The sequence below is a fragment of the Chlorocebus sabaeus genome, chromosome 5 (assembly GCF_047675955.1).
Source record: "Chlorocebus sabaeus isolate Y175 chromosome 5, mChlSab1.0.hap1, whole genome shotgun sequence".
In the NCBI taxonomy this organism is placed as follows: Eukaryota; Metazoa; Chordata; class Mammalia; order Primates; family Cercopithecidae; genus Chlorocebus; species Chlorocebus sabaeus.
In genome coordinates, this window is record NC_132908.1 from 65,180,889 (window position 1) to 65,207,783 (window position 26,895).

At 53.6% G+C, this 26,895-nt stretch overlaps 1 protein-coding gene across 6 annotated transcripts; it reads left to right on the plus strand.

Moving 5' to 3' along the window:
- Positions 1 to 25,117, plus strand: PLA2G15 (phospholipase A2 group XV). 6 transcript variants are annotated; one of them, XM_073015517.1, is made up of 9 exons: positions 1 to 426; positions 564 to 2,955; positions 7,695 to 7,746; positions 8,041 to 8,223; positions 12,266 to 12,422; positions 17,766 to 17,884; positions 18,129 to 18,227; positions 18,612 to 18,836; positions 23,255 to 25,117. In XM_073015517.1, exons 4-9 carry the CDS (start codon positions 8,097 to 8,099, stop codon positions 23,764 to 23,766), a joined length of 1,239 nt encoding a protein of 412 aa, XP_072871618.1. In that variant the 5' UTR covers positions 1 to 426; positions 564 to 2,955; positions 7,695 to 7,746; positions 8,041 to 8,096; the 3' UTR covers positions 23,767 to 25,117. The 6 variants fall into 6 exon arrangements, with proteins under 6 accessions (XP_072871618.1, XP_037863931.2, XP_072871620.1 ...); XM_038008003.2 differs by having other exon boundaries at positions 564 to 822; XM_073015518.1 differs by lacking the exons at positions 1 to 426; positions 564 to 2,955; positions 7,695 to 7,746 and having other exon boundaries at positions 7,794 to 8,223.
- The last annotated feature ends 1,778 nt before the right edge of the window (positions 25,118 to 26,895 follow it).

A 26,895-nucleotide genomic window follows, 5' to 3' on the forward strand; every position in this document is an offset into this window, starting at 1 on the left:
AGGAGGGGGCTCCAGCCTGGCGGGAACAGAGTCACGCGGTTGCCTAGCCCGACTCGAGACTGAGACGGGAGCCGCGCCACGCGCTTTTGGACAAGGAGGGTGCTGCGTCTCCGCCCCCGGACAATGGAGAGAGCGGAGCACCCGGGCGCATCCCCAGAGCTCATGCCCGGGGAAGGGGCGAGGCCCGGGGCTAGAGAGCTCAGCGTAGCTCCACTTGGCAGCTAAAGAAACAGGCGCCTGGGACGGAAATGACTCCCGCCCGGACACGGCGACAGGGAGAGAAAGGAAAGTGCATCCTTCGCCTGGCAGGTTCGAGCCACTAGCACTTTACTTTCCTTACAGGTGGAGGCGGGCCTCGGTGCGCGGCTGCCCATCTCCGGACCGCCCACCCAGGCACTGGCCCATGTGTCTCCTCCCCCCGAAACGGTAAGCAAATCAGGCGCGGGGGGAAGGGAGAACGTTGCTCCTCGGGCCCCGCCTCCCGATAAGCCCGGAATGTCAAATATTTGTTCGCGGGGCGGGGCGCATCCGCGAGTAAGGCTCCTCCCCCTCCCGCCCTGTAGCGCGCCTGCGCCTGGCTGAGGAGGCCCTTCCTGCGGCCACGCCCTTCCAGACAATTCCCGTGAACCTGTGTCCCTAACCCCCGCAGTCCTAAAGGTCCACTGAAGCACGTCGTTTCCTCCTCGGCTCCTGTCTGGGTTCCACTCCTACAGCACAGAGTCACAGCGTCCCTGCCCGGGGGTCCGGCCGCTACTCGATCTCCGTTTCGTCCCTCCTGGCGACTTCATCTGTGCAGCCTCTAGGCCCTTTTTCCTCTTCAGCGTGAGTCTCGACACCCACTCTTCACGGAAGCCTCCTTCACGAGGTGACCGCTCCGTTGTGGCGTCTCTGGCCGTCCTGAGCGCTTTCCCATAGATGACGCGCTTATGCGTGCCCATGTTGCCGCTGGGTCGTGAACCTGAGGCGCGGGCTGGTAGCGCAGCGCGACTCCCCTAAACTACCCCGAGAGCCCATCCGGCCGGCCCCATAGCAAGACAACTCCTGTCGCTTGGATTCTTTTTATTTTTTATTTTTTTTAATTTTTATTATTCTTTTCTTTAAGACGGAGTTTCGCTCTTGTTGCCCAGACAGGAGTGCAATGGCGCGATCTTGGCTTACTGCAACCTCCACTTCCCAGGTTCAAGTGATTCTCCTGCCTCAGCCTCCCAAGTAGCTGGGATTACAGGCGTGCACCACCACGCCTGTGTTTTTTTAGTAGAGACTGGGTTTCACCATGTTGATCAGGCTGGATGGTCTCAAACTCCTGACCTCAAGTGATACACACACCTTGGCCTCCCAAAGTACTGGGATTACAGGCGTGAGCCCGGCATATTCTATTTATTTATTTATTTATTTATTTATTTATTTTTGAGACAGGGTCTCACTCTGTCACCCAGGCTGGAGTGCAACAGTGCAATCTCTGATCACAGCAGCCTCAACATCCCCGGCGCCCAAGCGATCCGCCCACCTCAGCCTTCCAAGTAGCTGGGACCACAGGCGTGCGCCGCCACGACGCCCGGCTAATTTTTGTATTTTTTGCAGAGACGGGGTCTCGCCATGTTGACCAGGCTGGTCTCGAACTACGCCCACCTCGGCTTCCCGAAGGGCTAGAATTACAGGCGTGAGCCACCGCGGGCCCAGCTCCAACCCTTGGATTCTTCTTTAAAAACCAAATTCGTTTAAATACCGGGCCGGAGGGTGCGGTCCTGCTTTGCTGAGATCCCTTACTTATCTTCAGATGAGTCCTCCCAGATCACCCCATTATTACTAAACAACCCACACTGCTAACCCCAACCGTCCCTCATTGCTTCTTTCTGCCCCCCCCGACCCCCCCAACTTAACCAACTTATAACATGTTTATTAATCGTTTATTGTCTCCCTGCTCCATCATCCCATCCTCGAAGATAGAGACTTACCCCCATTGCCTGTCACTGAATGAATGAACTGTTGTCTAAGGCTAGCTGCTTCTGCCATAGGGTATTTCAGCAATGGTAAGACACAGGCCTTCGCAGTAGGGTCTCATCTGTGTCCTTTCCTCCCCTCCAGTCCTGCCCCTTGTCTAGTTAACCCCAGTTCTTCCTCCAGAATTTTTTTTTTTTTAAGAGTCTGCTCCGTGCCCCAGGTTAGAGTGCAATGGCACGATTCGGCTCACTGCAACATCCGCCTCCCGGGTTGATGCGATTCTTCTGCCTCAGCCTTCCGAGTAGCTGGGACTACAGGCGCACGCCACCATGCTCGGTTAATTTTTATATTTTTAATAAAGATGGGATTTCCCCATATTGACCAGGCTCGTCTCGAACTCCTGACCTCGTGATCCGTCCGCCTCGGCCTCCCAAAGTGTTGGGATTACAGGCGTGAGCCACTGCTCCCGGCCTGCCTCTAGATTTTCTACCTTCCGCAGCAGGGGTCCCCTCTGTAGTTTGAGATTTCTGTACTTCTCTGAAAATTGTCTCCCACCTCCACCCCACTCCTCGCTCCCCTGGGGTTCATGAATTAATGAATAGGAGATTGGTACCGCAGAGAGGTAGGCAAGGCCCAGGCCGCCCGAGGTCAGACGCCTTTCTCAAAACCGCGTGCCAGATATTTGGAAGAAAGGACTTCCGTGGGCCTCATACTCGCAAAATTTTACCCTCACCTTAGCTCTCAGACTTGCCTGGGTTGGACCCCTAAAGGCAGCCGGCGCTGTGGCTGCGGGGACATGAAAGCCCGGGCAGATACAGGGTGTAAGGCGGGAAGTGCGGCGGGTCTCGGGAACCTCCAGGGCGTCTAGGAGCGGTGTGAAAACACCCTCCCTCCTTCCCTTCCCCGCCAGGAAAGATCTCGCAGTGCAAGAGGATTCGACGCTGGGGAACACCGCAGAGATCCACACTTGCCTGCCCAGACCCGTCCCCTCTCTCAGCGACCCTCCTTGAGAGGGTGAGAGCATGGCATGTGGGGGCCACCCCACTAGGCAGCGCGTTGGGCCCCACCTGCTGAGTTGGGATCCCCGCACCTGTGCAGAGTGGCTGCAGAGCACACGCCAGAGGGCGCGCTGACTCCGTTGCTAGAAGCGGAGGGGGAGGGGCGTGCGCTCGAGGTCCAGCAAAGCACCAGGACAGTGGTGACAAAGGGGTCCCCTTGATGCCCCCATCAGGCCAATACCCTCTGGCTTTATTTTTATTTTTATTTTGAGACGGAGTTTTGCTCTTGTCTCCCAGGCTGGAGTGCAATGGCGCGATCTCGGCTCACTGCAACTTCCGCCTCCTGGGTTCAGGCCATTCTCCTACCTCAGTCTCCTGAGTAGCTGGGATTACAAGCGCCCGCCACCACGCCCGGCTAATTTTTGTATTTTTAGTAGAGACGGGGTTTCACCATGTTAGCCAGGCTGATTTCAAACTCCTGACCTCAGGTGATCTGCCCGCCTCCACCTCCCAAAGTGCTGGGATTATAGGCGTGAGCCACTGCGCCTGGCCTATTTTATTTTGTTTTATTTTATTTTATTTTTTTGAGACAGAGTCTTGCTGTGTCACCCAGGCTGATTGCAGTGGCAGGATCTTGGCTCACTGCAACCTCCGCCTCCCGGGTTCAAGCGATTCTCCTGCCTCAGCCTCCTGAATAGCTGAGATTCCAGGTGTGCACCACCATGCCTGGCTAATTTTTTGTATTTTTAGTAGAGACAGGGTTTTGCTACGTTGCGCAGGCTGGTCTTGAACTTCTGAACTCAGGCAATCTGCCCGCCTTGGCCTCCCAAAGTGCTAGGATTACAGGTGTGAGCCACCGTGCCCAGCCTTTTATTTTGTATTATTTTATTGAAACGGAGTTTCCCTCTGTCGCCCAGGCTGGAGTGCAGTGGCATGATCTCTGTTCTGGGCTCTTTGCCTCCAGGGTTCTGTTGTGGCTGGATCAGTGTTAGGCCTCTCCTGGCTGCAGGGAGACTGGCTGCAGAGGAATGGGGACCTGCTGAGCCATGAGCTTTAGGGAGATTCCACCAGCCTCTAAATGGACTCAGCTTTGGCCACCAAATGAGCCTGGAAGCCCTGGTCTTAGTTTGGTTGCCTCAAGCCCAGGATCCACCTAGTTCTGGTACAGGAGCTTGGAGCTTAGGACAGCGAGAGGGAGTGCAAAGGGCCCAGTAGCAGGAGGGGTGAAGGGTGTTGGCTGTGTGCTCACCCAAGGAAGATACCACAACTGGACTGGCTCCTCAGTCTCTGGATTTATTCTGTTGAAAAGAGTCAAACTCTGTAAAATATTTGGACACTTTTTTTTTTTAGATGGAGTCTTGCTCTGTCTCCCAGGCTGGAGAGCAGTGACGTGATCTTGGCTCATTGCAACCTCCGCCTCCCAGGTTCAAGTGATTCTCCTGCCTGAGCCTCCTAAGTAGCTGGGACTACAGGTGCCCACCACCATGGCCAGCTAATTTTTCTATTTTTGTAGAGATGGGTTTCGCCATGTTGGCCGCCAGGCTAGTTTCAAACTCCTGACCTCAGATGATCAGACCTTTAGAAGTTGCGAGACTCTTAATCTTTTCAGGATTGGGAGGGCCTGGAAGAAAAAGAACTAGCTATGTTAATATAATTTCTTTTTTTTTTTTTGAGACGGAGTCGCACTCTGTCGCCTAGGCTGGAGTGCAGTTGTAGCAGGACCAGCGGCAGACAAAACTCCTCAGACACCGTGTTAAAGAAGGATGGGGTTTATTTGGCCGGGGGCATCAGCAAGACTTCTGTCTCAAGAGCTGAGTTCCCCGAGTGAGCAATTCCTGTCCCTTTTAAGGGCTCACAACTCTAAGGGGGTGCACGTGAGAGGGTTGTGATTGATTGAGCAAGCAGGGGGTACGTGACTGGGGGCTGCATGCACCAGTAATTAGATCGGAACAAAACAAGATAGGGATTTTCACAGTGCATTCCTATACAATGTCTGTAATCTATGGATAACAGAACCAATTAGGTCAGGGGTCGATCTTTAACCACCAGGCCCAGGGTACGGCGCCGAGCTGTCTGCCTGTGGATTTCATTTCTGCCTTTTAGTTTTTACTTCTTCTTTCTTTGGAGGCAGAAATTGGGCATAAGATGATATGAGGGGTAGTCTCCTCCCTTACAGTGGCACCATCTCGCCTCACTGCAAGCTCCGTCCCCCAGGTTCACACCATTGTGCTTCAGCCTCCCAAGTAGCTGGAACTACAGGTGCCCGCCACCACACCCAGCTAATTTTTTGTATTTTTATTAGAAATGGGGTTTCACCGTGTTAGCCAGGATGGTTTCAATCTCCTGACCTCGTGATCCGCCCGCCTCCCAAAGTGCTGGGATTACAGGCGTGAGTCACTGTGCCAGGCCAATAGAGATTCTTTATAGATGCAAATTTTCCTCCACAAAGGACAGTTGTGCAGGGCCATTTCAAAGTATGGCAAAGAAACATTGTTTTGGAATATTTTGACTTTCTTGTCACCTAATGTTATGCCAGAGTCAGATTGCAAAGTAAGTCCCAATATATAGGATTAAATAAAACCCATCCAATGAGAATTTATGGTTTGTAGGGCAAACCATACAATTTGAGATAGTAATTTGAGCAAGATTTAAAAAAAAATCAGGGCCGGGCCTGGTGGCTCACATCTGTAATCCCAGCACTTTGGGAGACCTAGGTGGGCAGATCACCTGAGTTCAGGAGTTCAAGACCAGCCTGGCCAACATGGTGAAACCCTGTCTCTACTAAAAAATACAAAAATTAGCTGGGCGTGGTGGCGGGTGCCTGTAATCCCAGCTACTCTGGAGGCTGAGGCAGGAGAATCGCTTGAATCCGGGAGGCAGAGGTTGCAGTGAGCTGGGATCGCGCCACTGCACTCCAGCCCGGGTGACAGAGCAAGACTCTGTCTCTAAAAAAAAAAAAAAAAACAGTGTCAGCCTGGCATGTGGAGAATGACCCACAGGAACGAGGGCATGCATTGGGACATCAGTGATGAGGCTGTTGTGGGAATAGGGTAGTGTGGTTTGGGAAGGGTAGAGCTGGCTAGCCCTTATGACCACCTGAGTTGTGGTTCTGAGAAGCATGGAGGCATCTAGAGCTTAGGATGATGCCAAGTCTGCAGCTTGGGGGATCAGGTGGATGGCAGAGTCATTGTGAAAAGGGAGGACCTCACCTTCTGACTCTTCTCCACAGTGCCAGCATGGGTCATTGCTGACTGGGCCTTGCCATCCTGCCCCTAATGGCTGTGGTTCCTAACACATGCAGGGCCTGTGGGGGTGAAGCACGAGGGAACCCCTCTTGAGGACAGGGCCCCTGGATGCTGCTGGGCTGGCAAGACATTTAGACTGTGGCCAGAGTCCAAGGTGGCCCAGCACCTCTTGATCTTTCCCTTCCTCCACTTAACCTTTGACTGGACTCCTGCCTGTCCCTAGGCCTGCAGAAGAGTCTCTATGGTCTCCCACGCTGGGATTTCACCAGATGGGCCTTCACTGATCTTCTGTCGGGTGAAGGTGGGGGAGGAGGGGGCTTTGGGAGTCCTGAGCCAGGGCCTTAGGGGGAGATGGCTGGACCTTAAGAGAGGGTGGGGCTGGGCACAGTGGCACACACCTGTAATCTCAGCACTTTGGGAGGCTGAAGCAGGTGGATTACTTAAGGCCAGGAGTTCAAGACTGGCCTGGGCAACATAGTGGGACCCCCAACTCTACAAAAAATAAAAAAACTAGCTGAGTGGGGGTGTACACCCGTAGTCTCAGCTACTCAGGAGGCTGAGGTGGGAAGGATCGCTTGAGCCTGAGAAGTCAAGGATGCAATGAGCCGTGATTGTGCCACCGTACTTCAGCTTGGGTGACAGACAGACCCTGTCTCAATAAAATAAAATAAAATAAAATGTAAAATAATAAAATAAAATTAATAAAATAAAATAAAATAAAGAGGGAGGGTAGTGGTAGCCCAGTCACCAACATGTTTCATTATAAGAACTCGAGAAGGGCAGGGCAAGATCGTGGCTTCATAGCCAGGTCAGCTGCTTACCAAGAAGAAGGAAGTGGCAGGACAAATTTATTGGGACCAGATGGGATAACCAGGGTGCAGCCGCCCCTTCGAAGGGATGTGTGTGTGGAGGATCAAGACCTCTATTTCCCAAATACTCTCGTCTCTCTATTCCACAGTGACCTATGGTGCCCGGCTGTCAGGTCTTTGTCCACTCTGTTTGCCCCTGCTTCCTGGCGCAGGGAGTCTGTGTCCTCTCCGGTTCCCCAGGTTTGCGTGAGTGGAGAGGGATCACGAGCTCCCGATGCCTCTCCTGCTCTACAGGCGAACTTGCAGATGGCCCATGGCGCAGGATCGAGGCTGAAGCCCATTCCCAACCCCGCGCCCGAACTACCGGACTAGCGGGGTGACGCTGCACTCTGCGCCCCTAAAACGAACAGATTAACCCCTCTCTTGGGAACTGAACATGCTGACCTGGCCTCTCCCGGTTCCCCCCGCATCTGTAACCCCGGGGCAGAGTTACAGAGGCTGACTGGCCGAACCCAGGTGCCCTCGGGGCAGGGTGTGCTAAGAATTGGTGTGCGGGTTGCACAAAGGTCCTGGTCAGCTCCTGGTCACCTGAGGCCCAAGAACTGTCAGGGACTCACTTCCCCTCTTCTTGCTTTAACCGGGGTCGCTCAGCAGCAGCGAGCGCTGCACCCCTTATCCTCTCCCGGTCTTGTCCGTTCCAGATCCTCCAGGTCAGGGCGTCGCCAGGTGAAGGCTGCGCAGCGCGGATTTCGGGTACTCAGGGCTGGGCGGGGTACACAGCAGCGGCGAGGTAGGTCCCCGGGTGGGCGACTGAGAGCCCGGAGCCAGGCGGTAGGTACCTCGATCTATCGATGCGCTCGGCGCGCAGCGTGGTCCCGGGAGCAGGGGGTTGGGCAAGCGCAGGGCGGAGAGCTCCGACTGGGAGGGACGTATATGGCGGCGAGTCCCTATTGGCAGACCGTTTGCGGGAGGAGGGCTCTGATTGGCCGGGAGGATGCGGGGGATGCGGGCGGCGGGGTTAAGTGCGTCGTCACCGCCCCCGCCTAGGCGAGAGCCCCGAGAGCTGAACCTGCACCCTGGACCTGCAGCGACCGTCGTACACCATGGGCCTCCACCTCCGCCCCTACCGTGTGGGGCTGCTCCCGAATGGCCTCCTGTTCCTCTTGCTGCTGCTAATGCTGCTCGCAGACCCAGCGCTCCCGGCCGGACGTCACCCCCCAGTGGTGCTGGGTGAGGCACGGGTCTTGTGGTGGGTCAGTCGGTCGGGCGGGACGGGCCGCGGGCGGGGCTACCTTCCCGGGCTGCATCTGTTCCAGTCACGAAATAGGGGAGCGTATTGGTGTCTGTCTTGTCACTTAGGTGATCTAGATCTGCCGGCCCACCTCCCGCCATGCTGGGCCGGGTGTGGTCAGCTCCCCACCTCCTGCCCTGGTAGAAAATGGGGGTGAGTGGGCGAGTTACCATCTGGTTATTCATAGTTCCACTTGTCTGCATCATTCCCAAGCCTTGCCTCCCCTTACCCCATTTTTTAGCTGGAAAGACAGGTGCTTCAGCCCCACTCCTGAGGGATGGTGGGGGTGTGTAGAGTGGCTCCTGAGTTGACCTCTGCATCGACGTGGGCCTGGCTAGGAGGCTATCACCCTCGACCCTTCCAATGCCACGTATACCAGAAGGCATTACTGAAGGGAACCTCCTTAGGGAAAGGATTGCTCTCCTAGCTGGCCACCAACTCCCACAACTTATCAGATGTGTGGCATTTCCTGAGGGAAAAGGCCTAAGGGAAACTGAAGACGCTGAAGTCGGGGGAAAGGGTTGGGGCAATGGCCATGAACCTGTGTCAGGCAACATGCTTGTATTCTTGCCCTGCCACACATGCTTGGACTAGACTATGTCGAGGCTGGGTGACCTCCCCTGCCCACGCCGCTCCTTGATCACAACCCTGGCAGTTTTACAGCGGCCACAGTATTTCCTTGTGGGGATGGGCAGGGATGAGACCTCTGTCTAGGGGTCTTGGGTGCCTCATTCAGGCTGTCACTCCCATCCACAGCTGGCGTGTCGGTGGCCAGCCAGGATTCCTCAAAGCAGAGGCATCCGAGGCATGAGTTACAAGCGGAGTCTAGTGCAGCGTGATCTCCGTGCTCTTTCTGCTGAGGTACTTTAAATGAGTACGATGCAAATCACAGAAGGGTAGAGTTGGCAGGCAGGGTGGTGCCAGGCAGGCCCCACCAGGAGTTCCCAGCCAGGAAGTGCTCCAGGGGGATTCTAGGCCCAGGTTCACCATGGGATTTGGGCAGACTTGGCCCTGCCTCCCCAAAGCTTGCAGGATAGTAATAACAATGATCCCCAGAGAGGAAGCCTGTGTGGGGCAAGCACAGAGAATCCACCAACCCAGCAGATGGGTGGGTGTCAAGTAAGGCTTCCTGGAGTATATAGCTGGAGCTAAAGCCAGGAGAAAGTACTGGGCAGGGGGAGAGAGGTGAGCATCTCAGGCTGCCTGGGATCAAGTCAGGGGAGGAGTGGACTGCACAGGCCTTGTGACTGTTTGGGTCATCTGGACTTTATCTTGAGGGCCTCAGGGAGTCTTGGATGGGCCTGCAGATTTCTGAGTCTGAGGGGGCATGGCATTGGGAAACACGTGGTCTGTGGCTGGCACACAGCCATTTTGCCTGGATTAATGCTAACCACACTCATCAATTCAGTCAGTCTGTTTATCCTAGGTCACAGCAGAAGAGCCTCAGACCCCACCCAGAATCACAGGGAAGCAGGAGTCCTAACCTGCCCAGCTTCTCAGGGAGGGAGGCTGCTGGCCTTAGCCCTGGGAGACATCGTAGTGGGCAGTTGGACAAGCAGCTCCTGGGCACAGAGCAGGGATCTGACCTTGACTGTCAGAGGACCAGAATCCTCTAGGGGTGGGTCTTGAAATGGTGGTGGAGGAAAGAGAGGCCGGAGAGATGTGATACAGAAGACCCTGGGCAAGGGGAAGGAAATGGCAAGGCCATTTCCACCTCTCGCAGCCTCAGTCTCCTCATCTGTTAAGTGGAATAGTAAGGCTGTCCCCTCCCAGTGTTACTTGAGGTGAAAGGCATGCAGATGCCTCTTGTCCTAGTTCCAGGCACAGAGGGGCTCAGGAAGTGGCCACTGCTATTTTTAGAGGCCACACAGCCTGACCAGGGCAAGGAGCATCTGAGCAAAGCAGATCTGGTGACTTCCTCTTTTAGCCATTTCCCGTTTGGTAGAGACAGTGACCAGGGTCTTCGCCCTGCCCTGTCCAGTCCACAGGCATGTCATCCAGAGGCTATTGTGATGGGGACTCCCCACCTCTGCACCCATACCATGAGGGGAGGTGAAGGCAGGTGCCACCCCTGCCTCTCATGGCACCCTGAAGACACTGGGATGGTGCCCAGGGAGGGCGTGCCCTGTGCAGGGCTGGATTTACAGTCAGTGCCCAGTGAATGTCCAGGAGAGCCCAGTGCTGGTTTTTCATTAGATGATCGTGGACCCTAAACGGGGATGTGTCTGGGAGGTGGTGAGAGCATGGCATGTAGGGGCAGGTGAGGCCTGAAAGGTCACTGAGAGTAACGAAACTGTGAAGGGCTTTGAAGCAGTGGGGAGGGATTTGGGTGTCACCAGGGCCCCAGAGTTCTGAGTAGACTGAACGGGCTGGCTGGGATGGAGAGAAGTCACCCGAGGGCCTGGACTGTGGTGATAATGGTGCTGGTTCAGGGTGGCTGTTTCCAACATGGGCTCCCAGCCATGCCAGGGCCCTCCAGATGATCTGTTCTCTGGCACCTTACTGGACTCTGGCCTTTCTTTAGTAAGGCCTGGGCCCTTGGTAGGCTGGCGGGTGCCAATGTAAGCTTCTCTCAGCTATGTTTCTGTTCATTTCCCTCCCACAAGCCTATCCTGGATACTTTGGTTGAATTTTAGCCAAGTGGCCAAGAGCTCTGTTCTGTTTCCTTCTTCCTCTCTCACGGTGAACAGGACCCTGTCTTCTCTGTAGCCTGGGATAGCTATGGGTGGAAGACTTTGGGTTCAAGCCCCCAGTGTATATATCTTTTTTGTTTGTTTGTTTGTTTTTGAGACCGGGTCTTGCTCTGTCGCCCAGGCTAGAGTGCAATGGCATGAGCTCACTGCAACCTTTCCTCTTGGGTTCAAGCAATTCTCCTGTCTCAGCCTCCCGAGGAGCTGTGATTACAGGCATGTGCTACCACGCCAAGGTGATTTTTTGTATTTTTAGTAGAGATGGGCTTTCACCATGTTGGCCAGTCTGGACTTTTTTTTTTTTTTTTTTTTTTTGAGACAGGGTCTCATTCTGTTGCCAGGCTGGAGTACAGTGGTGATCTTGGCTCACTGTAACCTCCGACTCCCAGGTTCAAGCGATTCTCCTGCCTCAGCCTCCTGAGTAGCTGGGATTACAGTTGCGTGCCACCACACCCGGCTAATTTTTGTATTTTTAGTAGAGACGGAGTTTCACCGTGTTGGCCAGAATGGTCTCTATCTCCTGACCTCGTGATCCACCCACCTCGGCCTCCCAAAGTGCTGGGATTACAGGCGTGAGCTACTGTGCCCGGCCTGCCAGGCTGGTCTTGAACTCCTGACCACAAGTGATCCACTCGCCTCCTCACCTCCCAAAGTGCTGGGATTACAGGCATGAGCCACCATACCCCGCCTCAAGGGTATATATCTAACGATAGGGCCTTGGCCAAACTTTGGAGGTTCTGGAATGCAAAGGGGTCTCCAAGCCCCTCCTCCCAGGCACAGCTCCCATCTGGGTCCATTAACCATAGAAACTATGTGTAAAGGTGTGTCTGTGTTTGCTGGGGGTGATTCAGACCAAAATCTCATTTAACAGATATGGAAACAGAGGCCTAGCATGGGGAGTGACTTCACCCTAAACCCCTCTCCAATAATCTGAATGGCCCAGGAGGATGTTCCAGTGAATATCTAGGAGACTTACTTTATCTGGAGTTGGAGACAGTGTTAGGGCCCTTCCCCAAACATGTCAGGCCTCTCCCAAGCCCCCCACAGGCATCTCTGCACTACACAGCAGTAGCAGCTTTTCTGCACAAAAATGGTTCCCTGGCCTTTGAGTCAAGGTCCCTGCTCTCTGAATTTTCTGCCACCAGCACTGTGCTTTAATTTGAGGTGTGGAACTGCACAGGTCTGCCATAGTATCTGTGGCTCTTTAGGGGGTCTGCTGCAGACATCAAAGTTCTTGGGAGTCTTGAACCTGCCAGGGTGAGGGCTCACACATGTCCTGTGCCCCCTGCAGTCCCTGGTGATTTGGGGAACCAGCTGGAAGCCAAGCTGGATAAACCGACAGTGGTGCACTACCTCTGCTCCAAGAAGACTGAAAGCTACTTCACAATCTGGCTGAACCTGGAACTGCTGCTGCCTGTCATCATTGACTGCTGGATTGACAATATCAGGTGGGGGCTGGGGCACACAGCGGGGGTGCTGCTCACCAACAGGCCTGAGAGGCCTCCAGAGCCTGTTTCTTCTATCCTCATCTCAAGGTCACTGACCTCTCTCCTTCCCCAGGTCCTCGGTCTGGTCTGGTCTGGTCGGCACCACCTCTGCACTCCCAGGCAGAACTAACTTTCCTTCCAGCTACCCTTGTTCTTCTACTCTCCAGCCCTGGCCTCTCATGCCTACGCACAAATTTTTTTTTTCTTTTATTTTGGGACGGAGTCTCGCTGTGTCACTCAGGCTGGTGCCTTCTTGGCTCACTGCAACCTCCACCTCCCAGGTTCAAGCAACTCTTGTGCCTCAGCCTCCCAAGTAGCTGGGACTATAGGCGCCCACTACCATGCCTGGCTAATTTTTTTGTATTTTTAGTGGAGATGGTGTTTCACCATGTTGGCCATGCTGGTCTCGAACTCCTGAGCTCAAGTGGTCTGCCCACCTTGGCCTCCCAAAGTGCTGGGATTACAGGCATGAGCCACTGTGCCTGCCTACACAAAATTTCTGTGCCCCAGCCGCTATTCAGAGCCTTGGCATGGCCCCCACCCTTTTCTTTGTCTGTGACTTGGCCTCCCTTACGTCTCTAGCTGCTTGTTCTTCTTGGGACACGCCATGTCTTTGCACCTCCTGTTCTTTTGGCCTGGAATCTATTTCTACACCCTTTGCCTGATAAATGTGCTTCCATTCACCCTTTAAAACATGACCCTAGGCCAGGCACTGTGGCTCTCCTATAATCCCATCGCTTTGGGAGGCTGAGGCAAGCAGATCACCTGAGCTTACGAGTTGAAGACCAGCCTGGGCAACATGGTAAAACCCCATCTCTTCCAAAATTACAAAAAGATTAGCTGGGCATGCACCTGTAGTCCCAGCTACTTAGGGGGCTGAGGCAGGAGAATTGCTTGAGCCAGAGAGGCAGAGGTTGCAGTGAGCAGAGATCACACCACTGTACTCCAGCCTGGGCGGCAGAGCAAGACCCTGTCTCAAAACAACAACAACAAATCAACCTGACTCTGGTCCCTTTGTGACAGCTCCCTTTTGACTCCCCAGAGAGGTTCGCCTCTCCTCCTCCCAGGCCCCATGCTTGTTTCCTGTAAATGTCATCACGTGCCCAAATTTGTCTCCAGGCATGTTTCCCCAAATTGCACAGGCACTACACATTTTATATACTTACTTTCGTTTACTCTTATAGCAACCCCATTTTGAAATAGGTGATGGTTTTCTTGTTTTTTGTTTTTTTTCACCAGTGTTACTTGCCAACAGGTGGTTTTTAAACCTGCTTTACAGCTGGAAAATCTGGAAGCTCAACGAGGTTACAGTGATTGCCTGTGCTCACTCAGCTAATAAGTGGTAGAATCAGAATTCAAACCCAGAATATGTGGCTCTGAGCTGAGGTTCCCTCCCAGGCTGAGCTCCGTGAAGGGAGGGAGTGTGTCTCTGTTTTATCTTTATAGCAGTAGAACCAGAAACACAGTTGGTGCCCGATACATGTTTGAGCTGAATGGAGTCTCCCAAATTAAAAGTTTTCCCGGTCGGGTGCGGTGGCTCATGCCTGTAATCCCAGCACTTTGGGAGGCTGAGGTGGGCAGATCATGAGGTCAGGAGTTCGAGACCAACCTGGCCAACACAGTGAAACCCTGTCTCTACTAAAAATACAAAAATTAAGACTGGGTGTAGTGGTTCACGCCTGTAATCCCAGCTACTCAAGAGGCTGAGGCAGGAGAATCGCTTGAACCTGGGAGGTGAAGGCTGCAGTGAACTGAGATTGTGCCATTACACTCCAGCCCAGGGGACAGTACAAGACTCTGTCTCAAAAAAAAAAAAAAGAAAATACAAAAATACAAAAATTAGCTGGGCATGGTGGTACACACCTGTAATCCCAGCTACTCGGGAGGCTGAGACAGGAGAATCACTTGAACTTGGGAGGCAGAGGTTGCAGTGAGCAGAGATCGGGCCACTGCACTCTAGCCTGGGTGACAGAATGTGATTGTCTCAAAAAAAAAAAAAAAAAAAGTTTTTCCCAGAGACTTTCTAGCTGCTCCTCCAGGCGCCCTGGCCTGCCGGCTGTTTGTGATGCCCGTTTTGTTGACTCCTTCCTCCTCTGTGTGTTGTGTGACCGGGGTTATTTCTGGGCTGTTGATGTGCATTTCTATTTTTATACTGGGGCAACGGCCTCAGGTGTTGCCAGTTAGAGTGCCAGCTGATACCAACAGGGGCCTGTCTGTCTTCACTGCTTCTCTGACCTGTTTAGATTTTCACCCAGACAGAACTGCTTTGGCTTTCCAGAACAGTTTTCTGCATTTTGCTGTTTGATAATTTTTTATTTTTAGTAGCAACAAGCTACTTTGCTGTGTGGCCATTGGGATAATCTACAAATTCCTCTGGAGAGCATGGGCCTCTAGGACCTGTTATCTGGGTCAGTTGTGGGGATCCTGTCAGCTTTCTGTGGCTGATATCTAAGGGGACAAGTGGGACTCAGAACCACCAGAAATTCCAGGTTCCTGTGTTTTGGGGGGCACATTTACCTCTTCAGTGTGAGGTGAGGCCAGAGCAAGGTTCCCGGCCTAGCACGAAGGCACAAGGCTTTTCTTCTGGTATAAGGTGTCCGTCTGCCCCTCGCCCTGTTCCCATCATTTATTCAGGCCTTGACAACCCTCTTCCCACAGGATATGGTGCCATAGCCGTGTACTTAGCCCTGAGGCGGGGTCTGTCCTGTCTGGTTCTGTTTGGCACTGCAGCTACAGAAACTATGAGATAATGTGTGTGGTGTTAGAAGTTGCTGAGTCTGTGGTAATTTATTACACAGTTCCAGAAAACTAATAGGCCAGGTGCAGTGGCTCATGCCTGTAATCCTAGTGCTTTGGGAGGCTGAGGCAGGAGGATCACTTGAGCCCAGGAGTTTGAAACCAGCATGAGCAGCATAGTGTGGCCCTGTCCCTACAAAATAAATAAACAAATAAACAAATAAATAAATAAGCCAGGCACGGTGGTGCCTGCCTAGCTATTCAGGAGGATGAGGTAAGAGGATCACTTGAGCCCAGGAGGTTATGGCTACAGTGAGCTATGATGCCCTCACTGCACTGCAACCTGGACGGAGTGAGACCCTGTCTCAAAAAAGAAAAAGAAAAGAAAGGGCTGTTAGGGGTCTCAAGTCAGTAGCTGGTGGTCCATGTCCTATGTCATGGCGCTTAGGAATTTGCTGGGCAAGCCCTGGGCCTTGTGGTTGCAGTCCGACAGGTGATACAGCCCTGGGGTACCAGGGGGTCATAGGAGCGTGGTTCATTCCCTTCCTCCATGTAGGATGTGTTTGGAGGTTGACTGGCTGCTGTGTCCAATGCCCAGAGGAAGTGGGACCCAATTATACCTACCTGGGGCCACACAAGGCCTTCCTCCTGTCTCTCCCCACCAGCTCCTGTCATTTCTCTGGGCCTTGCCCCTTCTGTCTGCCTACCCACCCACATAGCAGCCCTGAGGCATGGTGCCTTTCTAGGGTTTTTTTTTGTTTTTGTTTTTTTTTTTTTTTTTTTTTTTTTTGAGACGGAGTCTTGCTCTGTAGCCCGGGCTGGACTGCAGTGGCCGGATCTCAGCTCACTGCAAGCTCCGCCTTCCGGGTTTATGCCATTCTCCTGCCTCAGCCTCCGGAGTAGCTGGGACTACAGGCGCCCGCCACCTCGCCCGGCTAGTTTTTTGTATTTTTAGTAGAGACGGGGTTTCACCGTGTTAGCCAGGATGGTCTCGATCTCCTGACCTCGTGATCCGCCCGTCTCGGCCTCCCAAAGTGCTGGGATTACAGGCTTGAGCCACCGCGCCCGGCCTTGTTTTTTTTTTGAGACGGAGTTTTGCTCTTATTGCCCAGGCTGGAGTGCAGTGGCACAATCTCGGCTCACTGCACCTCTGCCTCCCAGGCTCAAGCAATTCCCCTGCCTCAGCCTCCCAAGTAACTGGGATGACAGGTTCACGTCACCATGCCTGGTTAATTTTTGTGTTTTTAGTAGAGATGGGGTTTCACCATGTTGGCCAGGCCTAGTCTCGAACTCCTGACCTCAAGTGATCTACCTGCCTCGGCCTCCCAAAATGCTGAGATTATAGGCGTGAGCCACTGCACCTGGCCTAGTGGTTTTTTTGTTTTTGTTTTTGTTTTTATGAGACAGGGTCTTACTTTGCTGCCCAGACTGGTGTGTAGTGGCATGATCATGGCTCACTACAGCCTCAATATCCCAGGTGCAAGTCATCCTCCTGCCTCAGCCTTCCAAGTAGCTGGGACCACAGGCCTGCACCACCATGCCTGGCTAATTTTTTATTTTTAGTAGCAACAAGGCCTCACTATATTGCCCAGGCTGGCCTTGAACTCCTGGCCTCAAGCATTCCTCCCACCTTGGCCTTGCAAAGTGTTGGAACTGCAGGTGTCAGCCACTGCACCCGGCCCTTATCTGATTCTGTTGTGTACTGCACTCACCATCTCCTTTGCCTGGGATATGCTGGGTGGCAGGAGCTGGATGCAAGGAGATGGAGCGATGGGAAGCTGAAAGAGGGTGGACTGCCTCTTGGGGTCCAGTGTGAAGTTCACAGCAGAACCAGGACTGCTGCCTCCTTCTCCCAACCAGGTCCAAGACCCTCATTCTAGGGTAGGGTCATGGGGGAGAGGGGAACGTTGCTTCGACAGGGGTCCTGGGGTCAGTGTTTGGAGTAAGTATGTGTTGGTGAGGTTCTTGTTTGAATGTAATTACTCTGATCTGTGCTTTTTTTTTTTTGAGACGGAGTCTTGCTCTGTCGCCCAGGCTCGAGTGCCATGGCGTGATCTTGGCTCACTGCAACCTCTGCCTCCTGGGTTCAAGCGATTCTCCTGCCTCAGCCTCCTGAGCAGCTGGGATTACAGTAGCCTGCCACCACATCTGGCTAATTTTGTATCTTTAGTAGAGACGGGGTTTCGCCATGTTGGTCAGGCTGGTCTCAAACTCCTGACCTCAGGTGACCTGCCAGCCTCAGCCTCCCAAAGTGCTGGGATTAACAGACCTGAGCCACTGCATCCGGACAATTTTTGTATTTTTAGTAGAGACGGGGTTTCACCACATTGGTCAGGCTGGTTTCAAACTCCTGACCTCAGGTGATCTGCCCGCCTCAGCCTCCCAAAGTGCTGGGATTATAGGACATCTGTGCTTTATCAACCTGCTTTGTTAGTTTTTGGTCTCTCCTATCCATCTGACTAAACCTGGGCATGGGAAGGGAGTATGACTCAGGACATGATGCACTGTTGGGACACACCAAGCTCCGTGTCCCCTCTGGGTCACTGGCTCGATATCCTCTCACAACAGGCTGGTTTACAACAAAACATCCAGGGCCACCCAGTTTCCTGATGGTGTGGATGTACGTGTCCCTGGCTTTGGGAAGACCTTCTCACTGGAGTTCCTGGACCCCAGCAAAAGCAGCGTGGGTATGTAGCCCTCACTCAAGGCCTCCGGGAGCTGGGATGGGGGTTCTGCTGGACTCGAGCTGGAGCTGGAGGAACTCTGCTGGTTTGTACAGACAGCCTGTGAGCTGTCTCTGATCAGCGTGGGCACAGAGCCCTGTAGCATTCTTCCAGGGACCTGCCGACTGTCACAGTCTCCATGCTGGGCATAGTGTAGGTGGCCGGCACTAGCTATATCTTTTCTTATCCTCTGTATTTCTGTCTACAGGTTCCTATTTCCACACCATGGTGGAGAGCCTTGTGGGCTGGGGCTACACACGGGGTGAGGATGTCCGAGGGGCTCCCTATGACTGGCGCCGAGCCCCAAGTAAGCAGGCACTCTCGTTCCCTCCCTGAAGTCTCGGGAGGTAGGGGCGAGGTGATCATGGGCACCACAGGTCTTGGGCTCTCCCCTTGTCCTTGGCTGTCCCCTGTCCCTGGGCCTCTGGCATCCAGTCTAGTGGTCACAGCCACCACCCTTGGTCAGTCTTATCCTGTCCTCCATTTCCCACCCTGGGACCTCTGGGCCTCTGAGCCCTGGGGAGAAATATAAGGCTTCCTCCCTTCATGGAAGGCAGGGGGACCCAGACCACTCCATTTGAATGTGAGCACCCTCCCCTCCCCTCTCATCTTGTGTCTGGCCTGAGAAAAGCTCAGTGGTTCGGGCTCCAGGACCCTTCCCGCCTGACCCCTGCCTGGCTCTGGCCTGCAGATGAAAACGGGCCTTACTTCCTGGCCCTCCGCGAGATGATCGAGGAGATGTACCAGCTGTATGGGGGCCCCGTGGTGCTGGTTGCCCACAGTATGGGCAACATGTACACGCTCTACTTTCTGCAGCGGCAGCCGCAGGCCTGGAAGGACAAGTATATCCGGGCCTTCGTGTCACTGGGTGCGCCCTGGGGGGGCGTGGCCAAGACCCTGCGCGTCCTGGCTTCAGGTAAGACGCTGCCTGGCCCAGTGTGGGGGGCTGTTGCCAGGAATTCTGCCCTCTCTTCCCTTCCAAAGTGTCCTAGGCCAGCATGCCTCATGTCTGTCCCACGGTGTGTGGGGTCTATGCAAATCTACCCTTAAAAGTCCAAGGAAGAAAGAGGCTGACAAATCTAGTTTCTCAGAGAAAAACATTTAATAGGGACATACGAGTAGAAGCCACATCTGTGTCTCAGGTGGTGGCTAGACAAGATGGTGGATCCCCACACTATTAGCCCCCAGACCCAGAGCTTATATTCTATAGGGAAAGGGCGACTCTGATGCGATGTGTTGAACATTGAAGGATGATAACACAGAGGCTGTGTGAGATTTATGGTAAATATATGCACAAGGAACAGTAGATAGAGTGGAAATCTCAGTGGCCTTCCTGGATTTGGGGTTAATCAGAAGCCAACATGGTGGATTAGTATCCAAGATGGAGTTGCTTTGGTCTCCACAGTGACTCTTCTCTTGGGTCAGCCCCCCCCTTTTTTTTTTTTTTTGAGACAGAGTCTGGCTCTGTCACCCAGGCTGGAGTGCAGTGGCGTAATCTTGGCTCACTGCAACCTCTGCCTCCTGGATTCAAGCTATTCTCCTGCCTCAGCCTCCCGAGTAGCTGGGATTACAGGTGCCCACCACCACACCTGGCTAAATTTTGTATTTTAGTAGAGACGGGGTTTCATCATGTTGACCAGGCTGGGCTTGAACTCCTGACCTCAGGTGATCCGCCCGCCTCGGCCTCCCGAAGTGCTGGGATTAAAAGTGTGAGCCGCCGTGCCCGGCCAGCACTCTTTTTCCTTCAGAGTGGCGTTCTTTTTTTTCTTCTTTTTTTCTTTTTTTTTTTTTTTTTTTTTTGGTACAGGGTCTCACCCAGGCTGAAGTACAGGCTGATAGTACAGCTATCTCAGCTCACTGCAACCTCCACCTCCTGGGTTCAAGCAGTCCTCTGGCCTCAGCCTTCTGAATAGCTGGGACCACAGGCATGCACCACATCTGGATAATTTTTGTACTTTTTTATAAAGACAGGGTTTTACCATGTTGCCCAGGCTGGTCTTGAATTCCTGAGCTCGAGGAATCTGCCCACCTCAGCCTCCCAAAGTGCTGGGATTACAGGCATGAACCACCGTGCCCAGCCCCATTCTTTTTCAAATATCTTTTTTTTTTTTCCAGAAGAGAATCTTCTGGGGGACTAGGTATGAAAAAAGAGAGAGAGAGAGAGAGAGAGAAAATCTAATACTACTCCTAATTTCACCTATCTAGCTGATAGTCCTTGTAATCTGTATAGGTTTCTTAAAGCATGTATACAGAGTAGCATAACTGTTGGTCACACAAGTACTCATTTGTACATACACACAACACACACATAAAACACACATATATACACATAGTGCTCAGGCGTGGTTGGCCAGAGTGCTCAGGTGTAGTTAAACCTTGTCCCTCCCTCTTTTTATTTTATTTTATTTTATTTTATTATTTTTTTTATTTTTATTTTTATTTTTTTTGAGATGGAGTCTCGCTCTGTCGCCCAGGCTGGAGTGCAGTGGCCGGATCTCGGCTGACTGCAAGCTCCGCCTCCCGGGTTCACGCCATTCTCCTGCCTCAGCCTCCCGAGTAGCTGGGACTACAGGCGCCCGCCACCTCACCCTGCTAGTTTTTTGTATTTTTTAGTAGAGATGGGGTTTCACCGTGTTAGCCAGGATGGTCTTGATCTCCTGACCTTGTGATCCGCCTGTCTCGGCCTCCCAAAGTGCTGGGATTACAGGCTTGAGCCACCGCACCTGGCTTTTTTTTTTTTTTTTTTTTTGAGACAAGGTCCTGCTTTGTTGCCCAGGCTGGAGTACAGTGGCATGATCTCGGTTCACTGCAACCTCTGTCTTTTGGGTTCAAGCAGTTCTCCTGCCTCAGCCTCCCGAGTAGCTGGGATCACAGGTGCTCACCACCACACCCAGCTAATTTTTGTATTTTAAGTAGATATGGGGTTTCGCCATGTTGGCCAGGCTAGTCTCAAACTCCTGACCTCAGGTGATCCACTCGCCTTGGCCTCCCAAAGTGCTGGGATTACAGGCGTGAGCCTCTGTGCCTGGCTGTCCCTCCCTCTTACCCCCATCCTTGCTGCTTCATTCCCACCTTCACCGCAGAGGAGGAAGGCTAGAGCATTTTATTTTATTTTATTTTTTTGAGGCAGGGTCTTTCTCACTCTGCCACTCAGGCTAGAGTACAGTAGCGTGATCTTGGTTCATGCAGCCTCCATTTTCCAGGTTCAAGTGATTCTCCTGCCTCAGCCTCCCGGGGAGCTGGGACTACAGGCGTGTACCACCACACCTGGCTAATTTTTGTATTTTTAGTAGAGACTGGGTTTTGCTATGTTGGCCAGGCTGGTCTCCAACTCCTGACCTCAAGTCAGGAGGATCTGCCTGCCTCAGCCTCCCAAAGTGCTGGGATTACAAGCATGAACCACCACGGCCAGCCAGATTTTTTTGTGTTTTTAGTAGAGATGTGGTTTCACCATTTTGGTCAGGCTGGTCTTGAACTCCTGACCTCAAATGATCTGCCCACCTTGGCCTCCCAAAGTTCTGGGATTACAAGGATGAGCCCCTGCACCTGGCCTCTAGACTACAGTTTTTAATTTATGAGTTGCACCTCCATCTGTGGGCAGCAAGGAGCCTCTGTAGGCAACACAGGGAGGAAGCAGGTGCAGATCTGGCTGCACATGCTTGCCTGGCAGTTGGGAAAGCCACCCCTTTTCTGGTTCCTCCCCCATCTTTTCATGACTGTTGCAGCTCACCAGCTGCAGCTATGGAGTTTCCTCCCTCTGCTAGGACTTGAGGGAGGCTTATGGACCCTCGCTTTGGGAGCTATGAGCCAGGGCTGTGCCAAGCATCTCATGAGCTCAAGTCCCTGCCACTGCTTGACCTGCTTGGTCTACTGGCATTGTGATTGGGTCAGGCCCAGTGACTCTGAATTGGCTGGAAGACACTCAGCTTTAGTGAGGACTCATTAGAGCCACTCCTTTTGTCTAGCCTGGGCCTGGAGGGACGGATGTGGGCATACCCTGAGTTTAGACAGATAACCCTGGCCCCTTTCAGAGTTTCTCTGTGAGTCCCCTTAGAGCTTTGCTTCAAAGGCTGGGAAGCTGTTCTGTCCTGCCTTGGCAGTCCAGGACTGGGGGGGGGGGTGCAGGGAGGTGTCCGTGCACCCCTCGGGGCTTTCCTTGCCTTAGGGGTCCCCCAGCCAGGCCACAGCAGGCAGAGCTGAGGCCCTACAGTCAGTCCGAGAGGCCTCCCTGCTTTCAGATACAGGGTGGAGTGATGGGCGACCATGGATCCTGAACAGTCCAGAGGCCCCTGTTCCCAAGTTGCAGCTTTTACTTCCCGGAGGCCTCCCTGGCTGCCGGGTGTTTGTGTTGTTCCCATTCCTGTGTACAGGGACTCCACCTCCATCTGCAGCCTCCCCTCCTGCCCTGTCTCCAGCATGCCTGGCTGCCCAGGTCAGCGCACAGGCAAGTGGGCGGAATGAGGCCACTGCTGGCTGAACACTGGTCTGAGCTTAGGAAAAGAAAAGCTGGTACACAGTTCAGTGTCATAAAAGGGAAAGCAGAACATGTCATCTCTGGGCTGCCAACCTGCTGACTCACTAGACTAGGTCAGTGCCCACAGACTGATCAGCACTCGGAGGATGGCAGAGTTTACAGACAAGGAAGCATCATAAATCACACTGTGGGTATGTGCCGCCTCACTCCCTGGTGAGGAAAGCAAAAGAAACAAAACATATCTTGGATGTGTGGTTCCCAGATGTAGCAAAAATAAAGAGAAACAGAGCCAAGGCAAGCAGCGTGGGCAACATAGCAAGACCCCATCTGTATAAAAAGTGGAAACATTTTTAGCTGGGCATGGTGGGACGTGAGTGTAGTTCCAGCTACTCAGGAGGCTGACACAGGAGGATCGCTTGAACCCAGGAGGTGGAGGTTGCAGTGAGCCAAGATTGCACCACTGCACTCCAGCCTGGGTGACAGAATGATATCCTACCTCAAAAAAAAAAAAAAAAAGGAAAAATTTGCCAGGCATGAGGCATGGTGGCGCATATCTGTAGTCCCAGCTACTCGGAAGGCTGTGGCGGGAGGATTGGTTGAGCCTGAGAGGTTGAGGCTGCCGTGAGCCATTATCATGCCACTATACTCCAGCCTGGGCAACAGAGTGAGACCCTGTCTCAAAAAGAAAAAAAAAAAAAAAAAGCCAAGGCAGGGAAGGGAGTCACAGTGATTACAATGATGATAAGAGGGTAGAGATGCGGGACTGTGGACTGGGCCCCTGGCAGGGGCCTGGTGGTGAACATGCTGCCCAACCAGCTGGCATTCCTAAGCACAGACTGACCAGAGCCTTCTCCCTGCAGGAGACAACAACCGGATCCCAGTCATCGGGCCCCTGAAGATCCGGGAGCAGCAGCGGTCAGCTGTCTCCACCAGCTGGCTGCTGCCCTACAGCTACACGTGGTCACCTGAGAAGGTGTTCGTGCAGACGCCCACGACCAACTACACACTGCGGGACTACCGCAGGTTCTTCCAGGACATCGGCTTTGAAGACGGCTGGCTCATGCGGCAGGACACAGAAGGGCTGGTGGAAGCCACGATGCCACCTGGCGTGCAACTGCACTGCCTCTATGGCACTGGTGTCCCCACACCAGACTCCTTCTACTATGAGAGCTTCCCTGACCGTGACCCTAAAATCTGCTTTGGTGACGGCGATGGTACTGTGAACTTGAAGAGTGCACTGCAGTGCCAGGCCTGGCAGAGCCTCCAGGAGCACCAAGTGTCGCTACAGGAGCTGCCAGGCAGCGAGCACATCGAGATGCTGGCCAACGCCACCACCCTGGCCTATCTGAAACGTGTGCTCCTTGGGCCCTGACTCCTGTGCCAGGCAGGGCTGGATGGCTCAGCTGTGGACCTGCTCTTGGCCTCTGGTGCTGTCATGGCCATGAGTTTCACAGAGTTTGTGACTGACCATTCAAGGCCCCGAGTCTTGGACTGTGAAGCATCTGCCATGGGGAAGTGCTGTTTGTTATCCTTTCTCTGTGGCAGTGAAGAAGGAAGAAATGAGAGTCTGGACTCAGGGACACTGGATGGCAAGAATGCTGCTGATGGTGGAATTGCTGTGACCTCAGGACTGGCTCCACAGGGTGGGCTGGCTGGGCCCTGGTCCCAATCCCTACCTGGGGCCATGTGTCCCCCTACTCCTATGGGCTTTTCATACTTGCCTACTGGGCCCTGGCCCCACTGCCTTCCTATGAGGGATGTTACTGTGCTGTGGTCCTGTACCCAGAGGTCCCAGGGATGGGCTCCTGGCCCCTCGGGTGATCCTTCCCACACACCAGCCACAGGTAGGCCTGCCACTGGTCATGGGTAGCTAGAGCTGCTGGCTTCCCTGTGGCTTAGCTGGTGGCCAGCCTCACTGGCTTCCTGGATGAGCCCAGTAGCTCCTGCAGGCAGGGGCAGTTTGTTGCATTCTTCATGGTTCCCAGGCCCTGGGACATTTCACTCTACTCCTACCTCCCTTACCGCCAGGAGCAGTCAAGCTCTGGATTGGGCAGCAGATGTGCCCCCAGTCCTGAAGGCTGTGTCCCAGGAGCTCTGATTTCCTCGGATGTGCTGTTGGCCCCAGGACTGAAGCTGCCTCCCTTCACTCTGGGACTGTGGTTCCAAGGATGAGAGCAGGGGTTGGAGCCACGGCCTTCTAGGGACCTGTGGAGAAAGGGAATCCAAGGAAGCAGCCAAGGCTGCTCGCAGCTTCCCTGAGCTGTACCTCTTGCTAACCCCACCACCACACTGCCACCCTGCCCTAGGGTCTCACTAGTACCCAAGTGGGTCAGCATGGGGCTGAGGACGGGGCTGAGTGGGACCCTGAGAGAGCCAGGGGTCCCCTGAGGCCCCCCTAGGGGCTTTCTGTCTGCCCCAGGGTGCTCCATGGGTCTCCCTATGGTAGCAGGCATGGAAAGTCAGAGCTGCCTTCATGGCAGTAGGCTTTAAGTGGGTGACTGGCCACAGGCTGAGAAAAGGGTACAGCCTCTAGGTGGGGTTGCCAAAGCTACCTTCAGGCTGGACTGAGCTGCTCTCCCACAGGATTTCTGTGCAGCTGGATTTTCTCTGTTGCATACATGCCTGGCATCTGTCTCCCTTTGTTCCTGAGTGGTGGGCCCCGCATGGGGCTCTGAGCAGGCTGAATCTGGATTCTGGCAATAAAAGTACTCTGGATGCTGTAAGGTGCCCTGGCCTACGCAATGCTCTGAGCATGAGGGGAGGGAGGTGATGGAGGTACAAGGTGTCTGGAGAGGCAGGAAATTAGGGGCTGGGCCTTTACAGGAGCCTTGACAGGTTCTGTCAGCATCAAAGCATGGTTTTTGTGCCCTTCTGTGGACTTCATCCTCCTGCCCTCTCTCCTGGAATCCAGTTCCCCTCCTGGGACTAAGAACCAGAACCTGAAACATTCCTGTGGAAATGGGGTCCTGTCCTCCCCCTGCTTCTGCCTGGTCAGCAGGCCCCACATGCCACCCAGGAGCTGGGAGCAAGGACAGTCCTGCAGGTCACCTGGCTAGACCCTCCTTCCCAGCCTCTGTCTTCCCTCAGCTTGCAAGTGTCAGCATCCTTTGAAGCTAGAGTTCTTTTTAGGATGCCACCCTTCTTTGCACCCTTCTTTACTGGGCTGAGACTAGTATGGACAAAGACAGAAACAGAGACAGAGACAGGGAAACATGGATAGGGGATAGGGTCCTGGCTTGAATTTTGTAGTCCAGAGCCCAGCCAGTACCCAGTTCTGTGTTCGCTCAGCCCCACCAGCTGGGGTGCCAGGCTTTGATACACCAGAGGCCACAAGGGGGCGCTCTGAACCCTCTCACCGAACCACCTGTTAGCTAAACCTGGAAGGACAGGGTGACCCAGCGGGGGGTAAAAATGCCTGGGGTAAAAATACTCGGGTCCAGCTGCAGCTCTGGCCTCAGTAAAAGGATGACAACATGAAAGGGAGCTTCACCCCAGGCCCTGCCCAACCTCACTCCCTGCTTGGCCCTGACACCCCCCTACTCATGGCACCCCACTCACCCCTGACCCATTTTAGCTTCACTGTCACCCTCAGTTTCATAGCTGCAGAGAGAGAGGGCATGGAATCAGAGACAGCTTTAGGACTAGCACACTAGGGTTCAAAGCTCTACTAGCTACAGCCAAGTTGTTTGGGGAGCCTTCTGACCCTCAGTTTCCTCATCCAAAGAATGGGGACATCTGGGTGCATTGGCTCACGCTTGTAGTTCCACCTACTCAGGAGGCTAAGGCAGGAGGATTGCTTGAGCCCAGGAGTTTGAGACCAGCCTGGGCAAGACTTTAAAGGTGAAATAGGCCAGGCACCGTGGTTTGCGCCTGTAATCCCAGCACTTTGGGAGGCCAAGGGGGGTGGATCACCTCAGGTCAGGAGTTCAAGACCAGCCTGGCCAACATGGTGAAACCCCATGTCTACTAAAAATACAAAATTAGCCAGGTGTGGTGGCACTTGCGTTGTAGTCCTAGCTACTCTGGAGACTGAGACAGGAGAATCGCTGGAACCTGGGAGGTGGAGGCTGCAGTGAGCCAAGATGGTGCCACCGTACTCCAGCCTGGGTAAGATAGAGTGAGCTAGATCTTAAAAAAAAAAACAACAACAACAAAAAGGCCGGGCGCGGTGGCTCACGCCTGTAATCCCAACACTTTGGGAGGCCGAGGCGGGCGGATCACGAGGTCAGGAGATCGAGACCATCCTGGCTAACGCGGTGAAACACCGTCTCTACTAAAAATACAAAAAATTAGCCAGGCATGGTGGCGGGCATCTGTAGTCCCAGCTATTCGGGAGGCTGAGGCAGGAGAATGGCGTGAACCCGGGAGGCGGAGCTTGCAGTGAGCCGAGATCGTGCCACTGTGCTCCAGCCTGGGCGACAGAGCGAGACTCCGTCTCAAAAAAAAAAAAAAAAAAGATGAAATAAAAATAAATCTGTAGTCCCAAGTAGGAAGCTGAGGC

Bases quoted from the DNA above. Each gene is read 5' to 3' on its own strand.
- PLA2G15 (XM_073015517.1), top strand. From the start codon at position 8,097: ATGGGCCTCCACCTCCGCCCCTACCGTGTGGGGCTGCTCCCGAATGGC. The intron at 12,423-17,765 runs GTGGGGGCTGGG...CTCTCACAACAG, and splicing joins TGCTGGATTGACAATATCAG to GCTGGTTTACAACAAAACAT. The intron at 17,885-18,128 runs GTATGTAGCCCT...TTCTGTCTACAG, and splicing joins CCCCAGCAAAAGCAGCGTGG to GTTCCTATTTCCACACCATG.